At 41.9% G+C, this 21,755-nt stretch overlaps 1 protein-coding gene across 1 annotated transcript in view; it reads right to left on the bottom strand.

Annotated features, from left to right (window-relative positions):
* TNFRSF25 (TNF receptor superfamily member 25) overlaps positions 1–21,755 on the bottom strand; it is a 108,504-nt gene that overhangs the window by 27,572 nt on the left and 59,177 nt on the right. The window contains exons 3-4 of the mRNA XM_073656687.1: positions 14,748–14,876; positions 10,336–10,467 (exon numbers count right to left, since the gene is read on the bottom strand). Coding sequence (XP_073512788.1) covers positions 10,336–10,467; positions 14,748–14,876 — 261 coding nt within the window. The remainder of the gene's footprint in view (positions 1–10,335; positions 10,468–14,747; positions 14,877–21,755) is intronic.

Raw genomic sequence — 21,755 nt, 5'->3', positions numbered from 1 at the left:
GATTTCTGGAATTTCATAGACTTTGCCAGAGCTCCCAACCGTCCCTCTTTGAGGGCTCAGTCCCGGGTCCCGCAATGGCTTAGCTGTTCTCCTGGCTGTGGAGGGTGGTGGGCGCTGTTGCGGTGGTGGAGCAGCGGGCTTAGGTAGTAGTTGGCAGCTGCAGCTACCACATGTGCCCGCTGCTAAAGAAAATGCATATTCACTCCTCTCCACACCCATGGGTATAGAGAGGAGTGAATATTCATTCTCCTTAATAGCGCACACTGTGAATCACAGCCTCCGGCTTCCTGCTGCAGCTCTGCGATCCTCTGTGCCCGCTATTAGAGGGAATGAATATTCACTCTTCTACACTCCCATGGGCGTGGAAAAGAGTGAATATTCATTCTCTTTTGTAACGGACACAGAGGATAGTGGAGCCACAGCAGGAGCCACCGTCCTGCTGACAGTGCTCACTACTAAGGAGAATGACTATTCGCTCCTCTCCACGCCCATTGTCCCGGCGTGGAGAGGAGTGAATATCCCAGCAGCTCACCTCGGCATCTGAGGGCGCATGGCAGTGATGTCATGCGTTGCTCAGATGCTGAGATCAGCTGCTGGCAGACAGGACGCAGCGCTGGAGCAGAGGGGAGGAAAGAAGGTGAGTATAAGTGTTTATTTTTTTCATGTGTGCAGTGAAGGGGGGCCATGTATACCAGGATAGGGGGACCATGCATACCAAGATTGGGTCTGAGGGGGCCATGCATACCAGGATTGGGTCTGAGGGGGCCATGCATACTAGGATTGAGGCTGAAGGGGTCATGCATACCAGGATTGAGGATGAAAGGGCCATGCATACCAGGATTGGGGATGAGGGGTGCCATGCATACCAGGATTTGGGATGAAAGAGCCATGTATACCAGGATTGAGAATGAAGGGGCCATGCATACCAGGATTGGGGATGAGGGGGCCATGCCTACCAGGATTGAGGATGAAGGGGCCATGCATACCAGGATTTGGGATGAGGGGGCCATGCATACCAGGATTGAGGATGAAGAGGTCATGCATACCAGGATTGGGGATGAAGGGGCCATATATACCAGGATTGGGGATGATTGGGGATGAGAAGGCCATGCATACCAGGATTGCGGATGAAGGGCCATGCATACCAGGATTGAGGATGAGTGGGCCATGTGTTATAACCCTCCTGTTTGTTTTTTCCATTTTGTGTTTTGCGGTCACGTGACCATCCAACCTTTATATTCCAGCTCCGCCCTTTTGGCTGTGCTGGACTTCAGTGTTTGACAATTTCTCTAGCATGGTGCTTCTGTGCCTTTCTCTGTCAGTTCGTTTTGTCCTTCTGGGATCTCTAGTACTTTTTTGTCTGTTTTCTGCAACAACTTCTCTGTTTAGGAGGTGTCCCATTTTTGTCCCAGTCCTTAGTTCTTTTAGGGACCCCTCCCCTTATGCTATAGGTCTTCGTTCAGACTAGCCGAGGACTAAGGCGGGTCTGTTCGCTAGTAACAGGCAGCCCGCTACATCGTAGGGATTCAGCTTAGTTTTACTGTAGGGGCAGTATTCCCTTATGTTTCCTTAGTACATGTTGCAGATCATAACAGTAAGTCCAGCCCAAAAAAACTAAAAGGAAAGAAATTCGGGGATCAGTATGGTTTCCATCCAGGATTTGGCTCAACGCCTGCAGGGATTGTCTCTGGAGGTGGCCGAGCTTCAGCAACACGTGAGTAGCTGTTCTGGAGCGCATTTTGTCGAAACCCAAGGTAGGACTGCCTGATGTTTTTTATGGTAAACAGCAAGATTTTTTTTCCTTTAAAAATGGTTCTTTGTTATATTTTCGTTTGAGACCAAGGTCCTCTGGGAATGAATCACAGCGCATTGGTTTTATTATGTCACTTTTGCTCAATGAACCACAGGGGTGGGCCTTTTCTCTCCAACCTAATGCTCCGTGTTTAAGGTCTGTTGAAGAATTTTTTTCTGCTATGGGGCTATTATATGACGATCCGGATCGAATCTCATCTGCCGAAGCAGAACTCAGGTGTTTGAATCAGTAGTCAGATGATGTTGAAAATTATTGCACACACTTCAGAAGTTAAATGGAATGATCCTGCGTTGAGATGTTTATTTCTTTCTGGTCTCAGTGAAAGGGTTAAGGATTTGCTAATTGCATTCCCTGCACTGAGACTCTGCAGGATGCCATGCAGTTAGCTGTTCGTGTAGACAGGAGACTGAGGTGCAGGCTCAATGAGGTAAAGACTCCTGTAATGTCAGTTCCTAGTCCCCAGAAAATCTGCGCTGACGGCGGGGAACCGATGGAGGTTGGGGCGATGTCACTCCGCTCTCAGGAAAGAGACCGGAGGTTCGCCTAGGTATTGTGTCTTTATTGTGGTAAAGCTGACTATTTGATTAAGTATTGTGAACGTTGTTTAAGTAAAGAAAAAAAAAAGGTCAGTTACGCCCGTATAGCTTGTTTACGCTCTGCAGGAGTATTTCTTTCTGGGAGTACTACTTTGCAGGGAGATTTGATTGAATTTCAGGTATTTGTGGATTGTGGTTCAACACTTAATGTGATTGATAAAGGGTTTTTGGAAAACCTTAAATTGAAATCCAAACCTTTGTCATCACCTATTTCTGTGATTGCAATTGATAACACTCCCTTGAAATGTATTACTCACAACACTGGTGCATTTCCCCTCACTATCAATGGAGTTCATCAAGAAATTTTGGACTTGGTTGTTTTGGATAATTTACCCTCTCCGGTCGTTCTAGGATTGCCTTGGTTAAGACTGCACAATCCTTTATTGGACTAGTCTACTAATGTGATTAAGTCTTGGAGTCCGAAGTGCTATGATAAATGTTGTAATGGTCGCATTGCGGCTGTGGAAAAAGGGGAATTACCGGTACCTATTCAAGATTTTTGGAGGGTTTTTTTTGGAGGAGGAGTCGCAAGTTTTACCCCCTCATAGGGATTATGATTGCGCCATTGAGTTTGTTCTGGGAGCTACTCTTCCCAAGAGTCGCTTGTTTAATCTGACTATCCCTGAAAGAAAGGCCTTGGAGGAGTACATAGAGACTAGCCTGGCTGCTGGTCACATTAGACCTTCTAAGTCGCCTGTGGCAGTTGGATTTTTCTTTGTTAAAAAAAAGGACGGGGGTTTACGTCCATGTCTGGATTTTCGTGAAATTAGTAAGATTACCGTACGCAATTCCTACCCATTGCCGTTAATTCCTGACTTGTCTAACCAGTTAGTGGGGGCCAAGTGGTTCTCCAAAATTGATCTCCGGGGGGTATACAATTTGTTACGAGTGAAGGAGGGTGATGAATGGAAAACTGCTTTTAACACTCCGGTAGGTCATTTTGAGAATCTGGTGATGCCTTTTGGTCTTACCAATGCACCTGCATTTTTTCAGAACCTTATTAATGACATCCTGAGACTTTTGATTGGTTAGAATGTGGTTGTGTATTTGGATGACATTTTGATATATTCACCTGATCTAGAGTCCCATTAGCAGAGTGTACGTGAAGTTTTGCAGTTATTGAGTGATAATTCACTCTTTGCTAAGCTGGAGAAATGTGAGTTCGCTGTGCAGAAAATTAGTTTTTTGGGCTACATTGTCTCCAGCGAGGGCTTTGAGATGGACCCTGTGAAGGTTCAGGCTGTGCAGGAATGGCCTAGGCCTATTGGTTTGAAATCTATACAGAGATTTTTGGGTTTTACCAATTATTACAGGAAATTCATTAAGATTTTTTCTGTAATTGTTAAGCCTCTAACCGATCTCACCAGGAAAGGTGCGAATACGGCCCAGTGGACTACTGAGGCCATTGAAGCGTTTGAGTATCTCAAAGAGAGGTTCAGTTCTGCCCCGATCCTTATGCAGCCTGATGACACCAAGCCTTTTTTGGTCGAGGTCGATGCTTCATCGGTGGGGGTCGGAGCAGTTTTGTCTCAGGAGAACAAGGTTGGAGTACATCCTTGTGCCTTCTTTTCGAAAAAAAAATTCGGAAACCGAACTGAATTATGATGTTGGAAATCGGGAGTTGCTGGCTATTAAACTTGCGTTTGAACATTGGTGTCATTTTTTGGAAGGCGCTAGATTTCCTATTCAGGTTTTCACAGATCATAAGAATTTGATCTATCTGGATGCTGCCAAGCGCTTGAATGCCGTCAAGCTAGGTGGGCATTTTTTTTTCTCGGTTTCATTTTTATGTTACCTATATCCCTGGTACTAAGAATGTTAAAGCCAATGCTTTATCTCGCAGCTTCTCTCCTACGGTCGGTGCCGAGGAGGAGGAGAGCATTTTACAGAAAGGAGTTGTGGTGACGGCATTGGACTCCATTTTGGAGAATGGGATTCTGAAAGCTCAAGATGATGCTCCATCTAACACTCCCCATGGGAGGTTGTTCGTGCCTAGAGCCTTTAGGAGAGATTTGTTTGTAGAGTGTCATGAGTCTCGGTTGGCAGGTCATCCAGGAATTTCGGAGACTGAGAGACTTATCTGTCGCAGTTTTTGGTGGCCTGGACGGCAGAAGGAAGTCATCAAGTGGATGCGTCAGTGTACTGTGTGTGCTAGGTCAAAGGCTTCACATACTCCTGCTGCGGGGTTGCTTTGCCCTCTGGAGGTTCCTAGTGTGCCTTGGACGCATCTCACAATGGATTTTATTACTGATCTTCCTGTGTCCGAGGGTTTTACTGTTATCTGGGTGGTCGTGGACCGTTTTAGTAAGATGTGTTATTTGGTTCCATTCATTAAGTTGCCCTGCTCCAAGACACTCGCTAAGGCGTTTGTTAAGGAGATTGTCAAGCTCCATGGCGTTCCCACGGATATTGTTTCTGATAGAGGACCTCAGTTTGTGGCTCGCTTTTGGCGTGCTTTTTGTGATAGGTTGGGAGTCCATTTGTCATTTTCGTCTGGTTATCATCCTGAGTCTAATGGACCGACTGAAAGAAAGAACCAGGATGTTGAACAGTTTTTGCATTATTTTGTGGCGGACAATCAAGAGTTGTGGTCTGAGTTTCTGCCTCTCGCAGAATTTGCTCTTAATAATCATACATCCTCCTCTGCTGGGTGTTCTCCTTTTTTTGTTGTACTGGGAGACATCCGTCTTTTTGTTCGTTCTCCAAATTGGGGTCAGCGGTGTCGGAGGAGGAGAATTTTTCCGGTGATTTGGAGAGAGTTTGGACTAATGTACGTTGCAACCTTCAAGAGGCTAACAAGAAGTCCAAGAAGTATTTTGACAGGAAACGTAAGGAGGTTTTGTTTACTGTGGGTGACATGGCTTGGTTGTCCTTGAAGAACCTGCGGTTGAGGATTCCCTCTAAAAAACTGGGTCCTAAGTTTGTGGGTCCATTTAAAGTGCTTCAGGTTGTTAACCCGTCTGCTGTTAGGTTGGATGTCCCTACTTCCTGGAAGATTAATCCTGTGTTTCATGTTTCCTTGTTGAAAAAGGCTGATGTATCTGATAGGGACGCCACTGTCACAGTTCCTCCTGTGTTGGAAGACGGCGAATATGAAATTTCTCGTATCTTGAATTCTAGATGGCATAGAGGGAGATTACAGTATCTTGTCTCCTGGAAGGGTTTCGGTCCCGAAGACAACTCCTGGGTAAGGATGGATGATGTCTCTGCTCCTAGGCTTGTTAAAGCTTTCCACAGGAGGTTTCCAGATAGGCCTGGGCCTGGAGGATCCGGAGGATCCTCATAAAAGAGGGGGTACTCTTAGAACCCTCCTGTTTGTTTTTTCCATTTTGTGTTTTGCGGTCACGTGACCATCTGCCTTTTTTATTTCAGCTCCGCCCTTATGGCTGTGCTGGACTTCAGTGTTTGACTGTTTCTCTAGCCTGGTGCTTCGGTGCCTTTCTCTGTCAAGTTCGCTTGGTCCTCTGGGACCTCTAGTACATTTTTGTCAGTTTGTCTTTTTGTGTTCTGCAACAACTTCTCTGTTTAGGAGGTGTCCCATTTTTTATCCCAGTCCTTAGTTCCTTTAGGGACCCCTCCCTTAATTCTATAGGTCTTCGTTCAGACTAGCCGAGGATTAAGGCGGGTCTGTTCACTAGGAACAGGCAGCCCGCTACATTGTAGGGATTCAGCTTAGTCTTACTGTAGGGACAGCTTTCCCCTATCTTTCCTTAATACATGTTGCAGATTATAACACCATGCATACCAGGATTTAGGATGAAGGAGCCATGCATACCAGGCTTGAGGATGAAGAGGCCATGCATACCAGGAATGGGGATGAGGACTGTCTGCTGAATGCCCCTCATTACCAGCACTCCTCTGACAACTCCTCCTGCCAGGGGAGAAAGAAATGGTAAATGGGCATGGATTGGGGTGTGGCCAAAATTTGCTGTGGTGCGCTATGCACGCTGCATGATCTGTGCCTCTTTCTCTTCTTCAAAAGTTGGTAGGTATGAATTTGCGGGTACTGTAAAACGCAGCTGAAAATTTGCATAAAAAAATGCTGAAAAAAACAAGATGTGCGAACATAGCCTAATAGTGGAGGGAGCAGAAGATGCACTGTAAGTCCTGCTCTTCCTCCACTATTGCCCCCAGTGTGCTTTGCGGCCTGGGCCTCCTGACTACAGGGGAATACTCACCATTGGGAGATGCCGTGCAAGAGCCAGAGGCTGCAGCCAGTGAGCGCTCACCAGTCTGGCTGGGAACGTGTTCATTGGCTGCGTTGCTCTTCCTGCATGACACGCCCCCTCTTTCAGTGGCAGAACTCCATGCACCACTCTCTCCCTGGCTTTTGGTGGTGGGCATTGAGGACTGGAGTTGGGGGAGACTCTGCCAATACACTCTAACTACTAAGTTTGTACTAAAGACTGTAACCACCAAGCAAGTGCAGTTATGTAACCATGTAACTAAATATTAATAAATGATGTCGTCAGAACCCATTTCTGCACCATCCTCGTGTAATGTAACAGGGTCTAAAAGCCCCAAAACCAACATTCTTAACTTTTTTCATTAGTTTTCAATCTGTAGCCTCCTGCTCACCGACATTTCCCTTCCACCGACTATTTCACTGGAACTTATAAATGAACGGGTCGCTTCTTTCTCTTTCAATAAAATCACCAGATTCATCTGAAATGCTCTGTGCTGCTTCCATTATATTACATAATAAATAGAGAGGAAGGGTAGGCATACGAAAGACAATAATTTGTCCAATTTAGGGTAGGTTCACAAGTTCAGGATTTGCATCAGGATATTCTGTTACAAATCTAATGTTTTGGCAAAAAAAATGCTGTGAAAAATACTCATTTTTGTCTTACGTGCGTTTTTGTTGTAGTTTTTCCCCAATCATTAGACTGGGTGATATCTGCAGCCAAAACGCTGAATGAATTTACATCCTGCAAATCAGCAATGAAAAAATAAGCAGTGCATGCATGCAGGGCCGCCAACAGGGCATTACTGCCCTTACTGGCCTATGGGGCCCGGAGAGCAGAGGGGGCCCAGTGAACAGAGGGGGCCCGGTCGGGCCCCCGTTCTTCTGCTCACCGAGCCCCAGTGGCAGGATTCTGCTGGCTCAGTTATCTGTGAACGTGCGTCCTTGGACGCAGGCTCACTTGAAATCTATTTCTATGCGGGAAGCTTCCTGCACAGCAATAGTTAACAGCCACCGGCCAATCACAGGCCGGCAGCTGAGATCAGCGCACACATCGCTGGTGTATGACTTCACTGTTATGCGCCAGCGACCGTGGTTCCGGTGATGAGAGAGTCGTTGGAGCGCCAGAAGGTAAGGAGAGACTTTTTTTTTTTAAAGCCGCACTTTGGGGGCAGGATGGAAACATGGAGGCAGAATAGGAGACATTGGGGTCAGAATGGAAACATGGGGGCAGGATGGGAGATATTGGGGGCAGAATGGAAACATGGGGGAAGACTGGAAACATGGAGGCAGAATGGGAGACATTGGGGCAGAATGGAAACATGGGGCAGAATGGAAAGTTGGGGTCAGAATGAGAAACATGGTGGCAGAATGGGAGACATTAGGGGCAGAATGGAAACATGGGGCAGAATGGAAACATGGGGGCAGAATGGGAGACATTGGGGGCAGGATGGAAATATGGAGGCAGAATGGGAGACATTGGGGCAGAATGGAAACTTGGGGTCAGATTGGGAGACTTGGGGGCAGAATGGGAAACATGGGGCAGAATGGAAACATGGGGGCAGAATGGGAGACATTGGGGGCAGAATGGAAGCATGGGGCAGAATGGAAACATGGGGCAGATGAGAGACATTGGGGCAGATTGGAAACATGGGGCAGAATGGAAACATGGGGGCAGGATAGAGACACATAGGGGCAGAATGGAAACATGGGGGCATAATGGAGACATGGGGGCAAAATGGAGAGAGTTTGGGGGTAGGATGGAAACATGGAGGCAGAATGGGAGACCATGGGGGCAGAATGGAGACATGGGGCAGAATGGAGAGACATGGGGGGAGAATGGAGAGACATAGGGGGAGAATGGAGAGGCATGAGGGCAGGATGGAGAGACATGGAGCAGGATGGAGAGACATTGGGGGCAGAATGGAAACATGGAGGCAGAATGGAAACATGGGGGGCAGGATGGAGAGACATGGGGGGCAGGATGGAGAGACATGGGGGGCAGAATAGAGAGACATTGGGGGCAGGATGGAGACATGGGGGCAGAATGGAGACAAAATGAGACATTGGGGACAGGATGGAGACAATGGGTGCAGAATGGAGACAAATGGAGACATGGGGGCAGGATGGAGGCAAATGAAGACATGGGGCAGAATGGAGATATGGGGCAGAATGGAGACATTGGGGCAGAATGAGGGCAGGATGGAGACAATGGGGTCAAGATGGAGACATTGGGGCAGAATGTGGGACATTATTACTGTAGGGGCTAATTGAAGGATATTAGAACTGCTGTGATGTATGTTATTTTGAGGATACTGTTTTCAGTGAGGGAGGTCCAGTTACTTTGCAGGGCGATAATATGTCACTTTTTTTCCTTCATCTGGTGTAGTGTAGAAGTTGGGGGAAAAGTGGGGAATGTGCTCTGTAAGTGGTGCTCTAGATAACTGTTATTTTCTGCAGAGACGAGTCCTGGCTGGAAGAAGTGATGGCGGTCTGTGCTGGATGAAGAGGAAAAGTGAAGATGAAGGACTTCACCTAGAGACGTCACCGGTGAGTCAGTGTGTTACCTGTACGCTTACACTATACACTGTATACTATGTACAGAGAACAGGCGCAAAATGGCACTTATTGTAATATTAGTATTCTGTTTTTCTATTAATGATCAGTATTGTAGTATTCGGTCACTATGTGGTGGTAATATGTGATCTGGTCACGGTGTGACGGTGTTTGTCCCTTGTATGTGGTATTATTCAGACACTATGTGGTGGTAATATGTGGTCTGGTCATGGTGTGGTGGTATTTGTCCCTTGTATGTGGTATTATTGGGTCACTATGTTGTGGTAATATGTGGTCTGGTCATGGTGTGGCGGTATTTGTCCCTTGTATGTGGTATTATTGGGTCACTATGTGGTGGTAATATGTGGTGTGGTCATGGTGTGGCAGTATTTGACCCTTGTATGTGATATTATTGGTCATTTTAAAAAATGTATGTTACACATTCCCATAAATAAAAATATACCTGAAAAGAATATTGGGTATTATAAGAAATGTTTAATAGGTTAGAGTAGAGTAGGGCAAGGCCAAAAGAGTTTACCTTGTCATGGTGGCAGCTTAAAAAATCTTTTGGCCAAAACAAAAGCTGCTGGCTATGTATGTGATGTGGTGGGAACTGTTAATGTGTGATTGGTGAGGACGTGGTGCAGAAAGTAGAGTTTTTCCAAGAGTGGGCGGTGGGACTGTGGAAGGTTCAAGGGATGGAGACGGAGCTAGGGTGGAGGCGGAGCTGGGGTGGAGCCTGGGCGGAGTCTCATGGGGGCTCGAAAATTTTGCCAGTATGGGGCCCTGAAATTCCTGGGGGCAGCCCTGTGTGCATGAGACTGAGACTTCAGAAAACTCATTCACTTTGTAGGTACTAGGAAATCCTTTATGTTTTGTGACAAAAAAACGTCAAAAATGCAACATGTGCGCACACCCATAGGGTGCCAGGACAGATAATATGACGTTTACAGGGTATCCAGCGATCTGCTGTAATCTATGAGGAACCTGGTAATATGGTTCCTGCTGTATCACCAAAGGAGGCCAGAACCTTGAACAATTGTCACTTCATTCTCATCTATGGACATGACAGGTCCGCTGGACAAAAATGCTTTCTGAAATTGTTAATAAGGCATTTGAAGACAGGTTTTCTAAATTGACAATTGTTTTGACTGATCTGAGACGATCATTAGATTTCTACTCACAGTTGCTGATTGTTCTCCGGTTGTGACACACAGTGCATGCTCTGCAGTCATCGTGATCGCGGTAATACCCCGCTTTACACACACACTTAGCATTTGTTTTTGCAGAACATTTCACTACTTCCACTTCTATGTCTGTTAAAGAAAGTTTGAGACAGGCTAAATGTGTGGAAATCTTACTTATTGCTATACAGTATGGCGGCAACCACTTCACCCAACTGGGCTACTATTATTATTATTTATTTATATAGCACCAGTGATTCAATGGTGCTGTACATGAGAAGGTTACATACAAAGTACAGATATCACTTATAGTTAAAAAACTAACAATGATAGACTGGAACAGAGGGAAGAGGACCCTGCCCTTGTGGGCTTACATTCCACCTCCAGGGTTACTGAGCGGAGAAGGAAAAAGTCCCACTCCAACGAGCACTTCATCACATACAAACAGTCCCTCACTACTTTCAAGTCCACACTCACTGCAGCAAAACAAACCTACTTCTCATCTCTCTTCATATCCTCCCTTTCACACAACCCTAAAAAGCTATTCAACACTTTCAATTCTCTCCTCTGTCCCCCAGTGCCTCCTCCCTCTCCTCTCATCTCAGCTGAGGACTTTGCCTCATTCTTTAAGCAGAAGATTGATACCATCAGACAAAGCTTTTGCCTAAAGTCTCCACAGCCCCTTCTCATATCTACTCAACCCTCCTCCTCCAAAACTGCCTCAAAACTACTGGAACAACATGTCCATTTTGAACTGTTCTCCCACCTCTCCTCCTGCTCACTCTTTGACTGCTTACAATCTGGCTTCCGAGGGCACCATTCTACTGAAACTACCCTGACTAAAGTCAACAACGACCTACTAACCGCCAAATCCAATGTCTGTCTGCTATCTCATCCTTATTCTCGGCTAGATTTCTAAAACTTAACATGGATAAAACTGAATTCATCATCTTTCCCCCATCTCACTCAACCCCCTCATCTGACCTATCCATCAAAATCAATGGCTGCTCACTCTCCCCAGTCCCGCAAGCTTGCTGCCTCAGGGTAACCCTTAACTCTGATCTCTCCTTCAAACCTCATATCCAAGCCCTTTCCACTTCCTGCCGACTCCAGCTCAAAAATATCTCCCGGATCCGTACATTTCTCAACCACAAATCTGTAAAAACACTAGTGCACGCCCTCATCATCTCCTGCCTTGACTACTGCAACCTCCTGCTCTGTGGCCTCCCCTCTACACTCTCGCACCCCTCCAATCTATCCTAAACTTTGCTACCCAACTAATCCACCTGTCCCCCTGCTATTCCCCGGCCTCTCCTCTCTGTCAAACACTTCACTAGCTCCCCATTGCCGAGAGACTCCAGTTCAAAAACCTAACCATGGCATACAAAGCCATCCACAAACTGTCTCCTCATACATCTGTGACCTAGTCTCACCCACACGCAACCTCCGATCCTCACAAGATCTCCTGCTCTACTCACCTCTTATCTCCTCTTCCCACAATCGCATGCAAGATTTCTCCCGTGCATCCCCCCTACTCTGGAACTCTCTACCCCAACACATCAGACTCTCGCCTACCGTGGAAACCTTCAAAAGGAACATGAAGACCCACCTCTTCCGACAAGTCTACAACCTGCAGTAACCCTCGCTCCACCATATCGCTGCATGACCTCCTCTACCCCCACCTACTGTATCCTCACCCATCCCTTGTAGACTGTGAGCCCTCGCGGGCAGGGTCCTCTCTCCTCCTGTACCACTTTGCCATTGCGTTTTTGTTAAAATTTTTGTAATTATTTTTGCTATGTATGCCCCCTTTTTCACATGTAAAGCACCATGGAACAAATGGCGCTATAATAATAAATAATAATAATAATGATACATGAGGTGTACTTAATTTTTCACATACTCCTTCAGCATTTTGGTTTCTGTAATTACCTCATTTCTAGACCTAAGGAGCAAATGTTTATGTTATTATGTTTGTAGATATCCTATTCAGAGAGGAATAAGACTTGAACTCTAGTGCCAGCTATTGGGAGAATGGGGGGGTGTAGCATTCCTAAATGTCAATATCGACCCCTTAACGAGCCTTGCCATATCACTTAGGATAAACGCCAAGTCAGACTCATGTTTTGGAGTGTTTGCCCCTCATCAGTGCAAAGCAGGAGAGCTGATTTGGCTGGATGAGAATCATCTGATGGGGTTCTAAGGAGGAGCGTCTCTCCTTGTGCAGAGTGCCAGGCCGAAGTAAGGAGACTTATAGGCCATGCAGTGCTTCCCTGTGAAATAAAATATGCAAATTTCCTCTTCAGGTCTAGAACTCTAGTGCCACCTATTGAGGGTAGCAATCAGAAAAGTCAATATTGACCCTTTAACGAGCCTTAAAACCATACAATTCAAAGGAGGTGTACTTAGTTTTTTTTCAAGATTGTACAGTTATATGAAAAAGTTTGGGCACCCCTATTAATCTTAAGCTTAACGTTTTATAAAAATTGGTGTTTTTGCAACAGCTATTTCAGTTTAATATATGTAATAACTGTTGGACACAGTAATGTTTCTGCCTTGAAATGAGGCTTATTGTACTAACAGAAAATGTGCAACCTGCATTCAAACAAAATTTGACATGTGCATAAGCATGGGCACCTCACCAGAAAAGTGACATTAATATTTAGTAGATCCTCCTTTTGCAAAAATAACAGCCTCTAGTCGCTTCCTGCAGCTTTTAATGATTTCCTGGATCCTGGATGAAGGTATTTTTGACCATTCCTCTTTACAAAACAATTCCAGTTCAGTTAAGTTTGATGGTCGCCGAGCATGGACAGCCCTCTTCAAATGATCCCACAGATGTTCAATGATATTCAGGTCTGGGGACTGGGATGGCCATTCCAGAACATTGTAATTGTTCCTTTGCATGAATGCCTGAGTAGATTTGGAGCGGTGTTTTGGATCATTGTCTTGCTGAAAGATCCATCCCCTGCGTAACTTCAACTTTGTCACTGATTCTTGAACATTATTGTCAAGAATCTGCTGATACTGAGTGGAATCCATGCGTCCCTCAACTTTAACAAGATTCCCCGTGCCGGCATTGGCCACACAGCCCCAAAGCATGATGGAACCTCCACCAAATTTTACTGTGGGTAGCAAGTGTTTTTCTTGGAATGCTGTGTTTTTTTGCTGCCATGCATAACGCCTTTTAGTATGACCAACAACTCAATCTTGGTTTCATCAGTCCACAGGACCTTCTTCCAAAAAGAAATTGGCTTCTCCAAATGTGCTTTTGTATACTTCAGCCGACTCTGTTTGTGGCGTGCTTGCAGAAACGGCTTCTTTCACATCACTCTCCCATACAGCTTCTCCTTGTGCAAAGTGCGTTGTATAGTTGACCGATGCACAGTGACACCATCTGCAGCAAGTTGATGCTGCAGCTCTCTGGAGGTGGTCTGAGGATTGTCCTTGACTGATCTCACCATTCTTCTTCTCTGCCTTTCTGATGTTTTTCTTGGCCTGCTACTTCTGGCCTTAACAAGAACTGTCCCTGTTTCTTCCATTTCCTTACTATGTTCCTCACAGTGGAAACTGACAGGTTAAATCTCTGAGACAGCTTTTTGTATCCTGCCCCTGAACAACTATGTTGAATAATCTTTGTTTTCAGATCATTTGACAGTTGTTTTGAGGAGCCCATGATGCCACTCTTCAGAGGAGATTCAAACAGGAAAACAACTTGCAAGTGGCCACTTTAAGTAGCTTTTCTCATGATTGCATACACCTGGCTATGAAGTTCAAAGCTCAATGAGGTTACAAAACCAAAAAAAGGGCTTTAGTAAGTCACTAAAAAGTAGGTAGGAGTATTTAAAACAAGAAAATGATAAGGGTGCCCATACTTATGCACCTGTCAAATTTTGTTTGAATGCAGATTGCACATTTTCTGTTAGTACAATAAACCTCATTTCAAGGCAGAAACATTACTGTGTCCAACAGTTCTTACATATATCAAACTGAAATAGCTGTTGCAAAAACACCAATTTTTATAAAACATTAAGCTTAAGATTAATAGGGGTGCCCAAACTTTTTCATATAACTGTGTATGTCATCAATATGTTTACGCAAAAAATAGAAGATTCACCTACATTTTAGGGAATTGCACTATGAGAAACTTCCTATATATGACAGACGTGCAAGCAGAGGCTCCAGTAGGAGCAATTATGAGCGGTAACAGGAAAATCACATTGGTTGGTGCTTTCCCCGTCAGCAATATACAAGTCCATCTACAGGAGATTGGGAATTTGATTTCTCCAATGATGTTTTCCCCTATTAGGCTGATGCTTATAATACAATTTGATAACTTGCTGTAATGTAGTTATCTCAGTGTTTATACAAATATTTCTATATATACTGAGAACTGGCAATGTGCACTTTACCTTGATGACAACTGGTGCATCGTTTGCACTTAAGAGCATAGTTCCTGAATGCAAGAAACGTTCCCTCCTCACAGGGTGTACATGTAGGATATTGCCAAGGAGATGTACATGGCTGATCCACATGTTCTCCTGAAAAACAAAAAATACAGCAACATGTGAAATATCCCAATAGAGCAAACTGAATTAATAGCAAAAAGGCATAGGCGCTATGTATACTCAGACCATAGGGTGATACCTTTATAAAAAGATATAATAAAACCAGGTAATGTGCTCACCTGAGCGATATGTAAAGGCACAACTCCTGTGAAAGCTCAATATTGGTTGCTGCTGCCCTGAGGCTGGGGATGAACCCCACCAAAATGATTGAAGGAAGAAACAATTCACAATTCAGTTAGCGCAGCTCAAAACTGTGAATTGTCTTTTCCTTCATTCATGCAATGCTTTTTGGTACCCAGCAGTTGGTTTACCATTCAAAACCACCTGATTGTGTCCACAACTGGAATACCTCATTGCCAAGATTTATCTCTCTGAGTAAAAGGGATTGTCTATGCCACACAGCCCCTTTAATAGATTGGTGTGTATTGGGCTTTAAAAGCAGAAGAGACACAATATCAGCAATATCAGAGGTGGTTATGATGGTTTACTTATATATACAAAAATAGGTCATTATAATCAAGTGTATATACAGGAATATAACTACTATAATACTACTATAATACTGCCCCCTATGTACAAGAATATAATACTGCCCCTGTGTACAAGAATATAACTACTATTATACAGCCCCTTATGTACAAGAATATAACTATAAGGCTGTGTGCCCACGATGCGTTTTTTAAGCGTTTCCGCAGCGACAATTCCGCTGCAGAAAGGCATTAAAAAATGCATGGTAGAAGGCCTGCCATGTCCCCCAATGATAATCTGCATGTGCTGTGCACATGCTGCGGAAATTTCCGAAGCAGATTATCATTGCGGAAAAAAACACAGCACTACCAATTATTTTGCGGAAGCGCTGCGTTTTCGCCGCCATTGACTTGCATTGGAACGCATGGAATCTTAATCACTGGATCTGTACATGCGATTCTATGTGTGGAGGGTACCCAGGTCTAGGGGAGAGGAGACTCTCCTCCGGACCCGGGTACCATAGAACCTGTAAAAAAAAAGAATAAAATAAAAAATAAATATTATACTTACCTTCTGATGGCCCCCGGTGTGCTTGTCTTGCCTTGCCGGCAGATCGCGGTGGACTCAAGGACCTGCGCTGACGTCATTTAGTCATGTGACGGCAGGTCCTTCAGTGTAGTGAACCGCGAGCTGCCAGCAAGCAGAGACGCATCGAATAAAGACTCCGGGGGCCATCGGAAGGTAAGTATATAACTATTTTTAATTTTTTACCATTCTTTTGGTCACACTATATAAATCCATGCCTGTTGCATGGATCTGTATAGTGTGACCAAGTTGTCAAGCACTTTCCAAGTGATGCTAAAATTGCTTGGAAAGCGCTTGTCAACCCGTATGGGGAAATGCAAGTGAAGAATGCTTCACATCCGCATGTCCCTTGCAGGAAAACGCATGTACAATCCGCATGTACAATCCGCATGCATTTTTTCTGCCAGGAAGATGCAGAAACGCTCAGGAAAAAATCCAGAGCATTTCTGCATCGTGAGCACATAGCCTTATAATACTGCCCTCTATGTACAAGAAGAGCACAAGAGAAAAAAGACAATAAAAAGAGCCTCTAGGTTTGAAACAAATTTATTATGAATAATTAGGCACACAGCAGGGTTGTTCTGGGGACTATACACGAGTTTGAGGCAGTGAGTGGTAGGAATAATCATTCAATTACTCCATCCATGCTGTTAGGGCATTGCAGTGGACATTATATGTTCTACATCATTAAAATCAGTATTGCCATGTTTGTTACTTTATGAACATATATGGAGATGCTATTTGTTGTCATTCCTCCATGGTGATGTTTCCTCTGTTTCTATATATTTGAAATCAATGATTTGATCATGTGCAATGTAGGGTCTATTTTGGAGGTTGCCATGTGGAGAGGGTTGTTTTAAGCTTTGCCTATTGTATCTCCACTTGCCCCTGCTGTGTGCCTAATTATTCATAATAATTTTGTTATAAATTTTTCAAACCTAGAGGCTCTTTTTATCGTTTTTTTTCTCTTGTGCTCTTCATGTCTATTTGACGATGGAGCCTATTTAGTCAACAACATGGGAGTATTGAGTATAGTATTAAATGTAATGATGATTTAAAATATACAACCGAATTGTGGTGTACATACTACCCTTTCCATGAATTGTGTCTATTATACCCTCTATGTCAGGGTTCCCCAACTCCAGTCCTCAAGGCCCACCAACAGGTCATGTTTTCAGGATTTCCTTAGTATTGCACAGGTGATGGAATTATTGCCTGTGCAGGTGATGGAATTATCACCTGTGTAATACTAAGGAAATCCTGAAAACATGACCTATTGGTGGACCTTGAGGACTGGAGTTGGGGAACCCTGCTCTATGTACTAGAATATAACTACTATAATACAGTTTCTACATGCAAGAATATTACTACTATACTATACTACTTCTATATGTAGAAGAATATAACAACTATAATACTGCCCCTATGTACAAGAAAATAACTACTATAATACTGCCACCCGTACTAGAATATAACTACTATAATACTGCTTCTGCATGCAAAAATATAACAACTATAATACTGCCCTCTATGTATAAGAATATAACTACTATACTACTGCTACTGTGTGCAAGAATACAACTACTATAATACTTCTCCCTATGTACAAGAATAAAGCTACTATAATACTGCCCCTATGTACAAGAATATAACTGCTATAATACTGCTCCTATGTACAAGAATATAACTACCATAATACTGCCCCTATGTATAAGAATATAACAACTATAATACTGCCCCTGTGTACAAGAATATAACATCTATAATACTGCCCCTATATACAAGAATATAACTACTATAATACTGCTCCTATGTACAAGAATATAACTACTATAATACTGCCCCTATGTACAAGAATATAACTACTACAATACTTCCCCTATGTACAAGAATATAACTGCAATAATACTGCTCCCTATAGACAAGAAAATAACTACTATAATACTGCCCCCTATAGACAAGAATAAAACAACTATAATACTGCTCCCTATGTACAAGAATATAACTACTATAATATTGCCACCCATACTAGAATATAACTACTATAATACTACTTCTACATGCAAGAATATAACTACTATAATACTGCCCTTTATGTACAATAATATAACTACTATAATACTGCCCCTATGTACAAGAATATAACTACAATAATACTGCCCCTATGTACAAGAATATAACTACTCTAATACTGCTCCCTATGTACAAGAATATAACTACTATAATACTGCGCCTATGTACAAGAATATAACTGCCATAATACTGCCACCCGTAATAGAATATAACTACTATAATACTGTTTCTACATGCAAGAATATAACTACTATAATACTGCCCCTTATGTACAAGAATACAACTACTATAATACTTCTCCCTATGTACAAGAATATAGCTACTATAATACTGCCCCATGTACAAGAATATAACTACTGTAATACTGCTCCTATGTACAAGAATATAACTACTATAATAATGCCCCTATGTACAAGAATATACCTACTATAATACTGCCCCTGTGTACAAGAATATAACTACTATAATACTGCCACTATATACAAGAATATAACTACTATAATACTGCTCCTATGTACAAGAATATAACTACTATAATACTGCCCCTATATACAAGAATATAACAACTATAATACTGCCCCTATGTACAAGAATATAACTACTATAATACTGCCCCTATGTTCAAGAAAATAACTACTATAATACTGCCACCCGTACTAGAATATAACTACTATAATACTGCTCCTATGTACAAGAATATAACTACTATAATACTGCCCCTATATACAAGAATATAACAACTATAATACTGCCCCTATGTACAAGAATATAACTACTATAATACTGCCCCTATGTTCAAGAAAATAACTACTATAATACTGCCACCCGTACTAGAATATAACTACTATAATACTGCCCCTGTGTACAAGAATACAACTACTATAATACTTCTCCCTATGTACAAGAATATAGCTACTATAATATTGCCCCTATGTACAAGAATATAACTGCTATAATACTGCTCCTATGTACAAGAATATAACTACCATAATACTGCCCCTATGTACAAGAATATAACAACTATAATACTGCCCCTGTGTACAAGAATATAACTGCTATAATACTGCCCCTGTATACAAGAATATAACTACTATAATACTGCTCCTATGTACAAGAATATAACTACTATAATACTGCTCCTATGTACAAGAATATAACTACTACAATACTTCCCCTATGTACAAGAATATAACTGCAATAATACTGCTCCCTATAGACAAGAAAATAAACTACTATAATACTGCCCCTATAGACAAGAATAAAACAACTATAATACTGCTCCCTATGTACAAGAATATAACTACTATAATATTGCCACCCATACTAGAATATAACTACCATAATACTGTTTCTACATGCAAGAATATAACTACTATAATACTGCCCCTTATGTACAAGAATATAACTACTAAAATACTGCTCCCTATGTACAGGAATATAACTACTATAATACTGCCGCCTATGTACAAGAATATAACTACTATAATACTGCCCCTTATGTACAAGAATATAACTACTATAATACTGCTCCCTATGTACAGGAATATTACTACTATAATACTGCCGCCTATGTACAAGAATATAACTGCTATAATACTGCTCCTATGTACAAGAATATAACTACCATAATACTGCCCCTATGTACAAGAATATAACAACTATAATATTGCCCCTGTGTACAAGAATATAACTACTATAATACTGCCCCTATATACAAGAATATAACTACTATAATACTGCTCCTATGTACAAGAATATAACTACTACAATACTTCCCTATGTACAAGAATATAACTGCAATAATACTGCTCCCTATAGACAAGAAAATAACTACTATAATACTGCCCCCTATAGACAAGAATAAAACAACTATAATACTGCTCTCTATGTACAAGAATATAACTTCTATAATATTGCCACCCATACTAGAATATAACTACCATAATACTGTTTCTACATGCAAGAATATAACTACTATAATACTGCCCCTTATGTACAAGAATATAACTACTATAATACTGCTCCCTATGTACAGGAATATAACTACTATAATACTGCCGCCTATGTACAAGAATATAACTACTATAATACTGCCCCTTATGTACAAGAATATATCTACTATAATACTGCTCCCTATGTACAGGAATATGACTACTATAATACTGCCGCCTATGTACAAGAATATAACTGCTATAATACTGCTCCTATGTACAAGAATATAACTACGATAATACTGCCCCTATGTACAAGAATATAACAACTATAATACTGCCCCTGTGTACAAGAATATAACTACTATAATACTGCCCCTATATACAAGAATATAACTACTATAATACTGCTCCTATGTACAAGAATATAACTACTACAATACTTCCCCTATGTACAAGAATATAACTGCAATAATACTGCTCCCTATAGACAAGAAAATAACTACTATAATACTGCCCCCTATAGACAAGAATAAAACAACTATAATACTGCTCCCTATGTACAAGAATATAACTACTATAATATTGCCACCCATGCTAGAATATAACTACTATAATACTACTTCTACATGCAAGAATATAACTACTATAATACTGCCCCTTATGTACAAGAATATAACTATTTTAATACTGCCCCTATGTACAAGAATATAACTACTATAATACTGCCCCTATGTACAAGAATATAACTACTCTAATACTGCTCCCTATGTACTAGAATATAACTACTATAATACTGCGCCTATGTACAGGAATATAACTGCCATAATACTGCCACCCGTACTAGAATATACCTACTATAATACTGTTTCTACATGCAAAAATATAACTACTATAATACTGCCCCTTATGTACAAGAATATAACTACTATAATACTGCCCCTATGTACAAGAATATATCTACTATAATACTGCTCCTATGTACAAGAATATAACTACTATAATACTGCCTCCTATGTACAAGAATATAACTACTATAATACTGCTCCTATGTACAAGAATACAACTACTATAATACTGCCCCCTATGTACAAGAATATAACTACTTTAATACTGCCCGTATGTACAAGAATATAACTACTATAATACTTCTCCTATCTACAATAATATAACTACTCTAATACTGCCCCTATGTACAAGAATATAACTACTATAATACTGCTCCCTATGTGCAAGAATATAATTGCTATAATACTGCCCCCTATGTACAAGAATATAACTACTATAATACTGCCCCTATGTACAAGAATATAACTACTCTAATACTGCTCCCTGTGTACAAGAATATAACAACTATAATACTGCCTCAATGTACAAGAATATAACTACTCTAATACTGCTCCCTATGTACAAGAATATAACTACTATAATACTGCCCCTATGTACAAGAATGTAACTACTATAATACTGACACCCATACTAGATTATACCTACTATAATACTGCTTCTACATGCAAAAATATAACTACTATAATACTGCCCTTATGTACAAGAATATTACTACTATAATATTGCCCCTATGAACAAGAATATAACTACTATAATACTGCCTCCTATGTACAAGAATATAGCTACTATATTACTGCACCTATGTACAATATTATAACTACTATAATACTGCCCCTATGTACAAGATTACAACTACTATAATACTACCCCTATGTACAAGAATATAACTACTATAATACTGCCCTCTAGGTAGAAGAATATAACTGATATAATACTGCCCCTATGT

Source organism: Phyllobates terribilis, unplaced genomic scaffold, assembly GCF_046119375.1.
Source record: "Phyllobates terribilis strain yellow unplaced genomic scaffold, ASM4611937v1 Scaffold_12__6_contigs__length_324123572, whole genome shotgun sequence".
In the NCBI taxonomy this organism is placed as follows: Eukaryota; Metazoa; Chordata; class Amphibia; order Anura; family Dendrobatidae; genus Phyllobates; species Phyllobates terribilis.
This window is presented reverse-complemented; position numbering and strand designations above follow the sequence as displayed.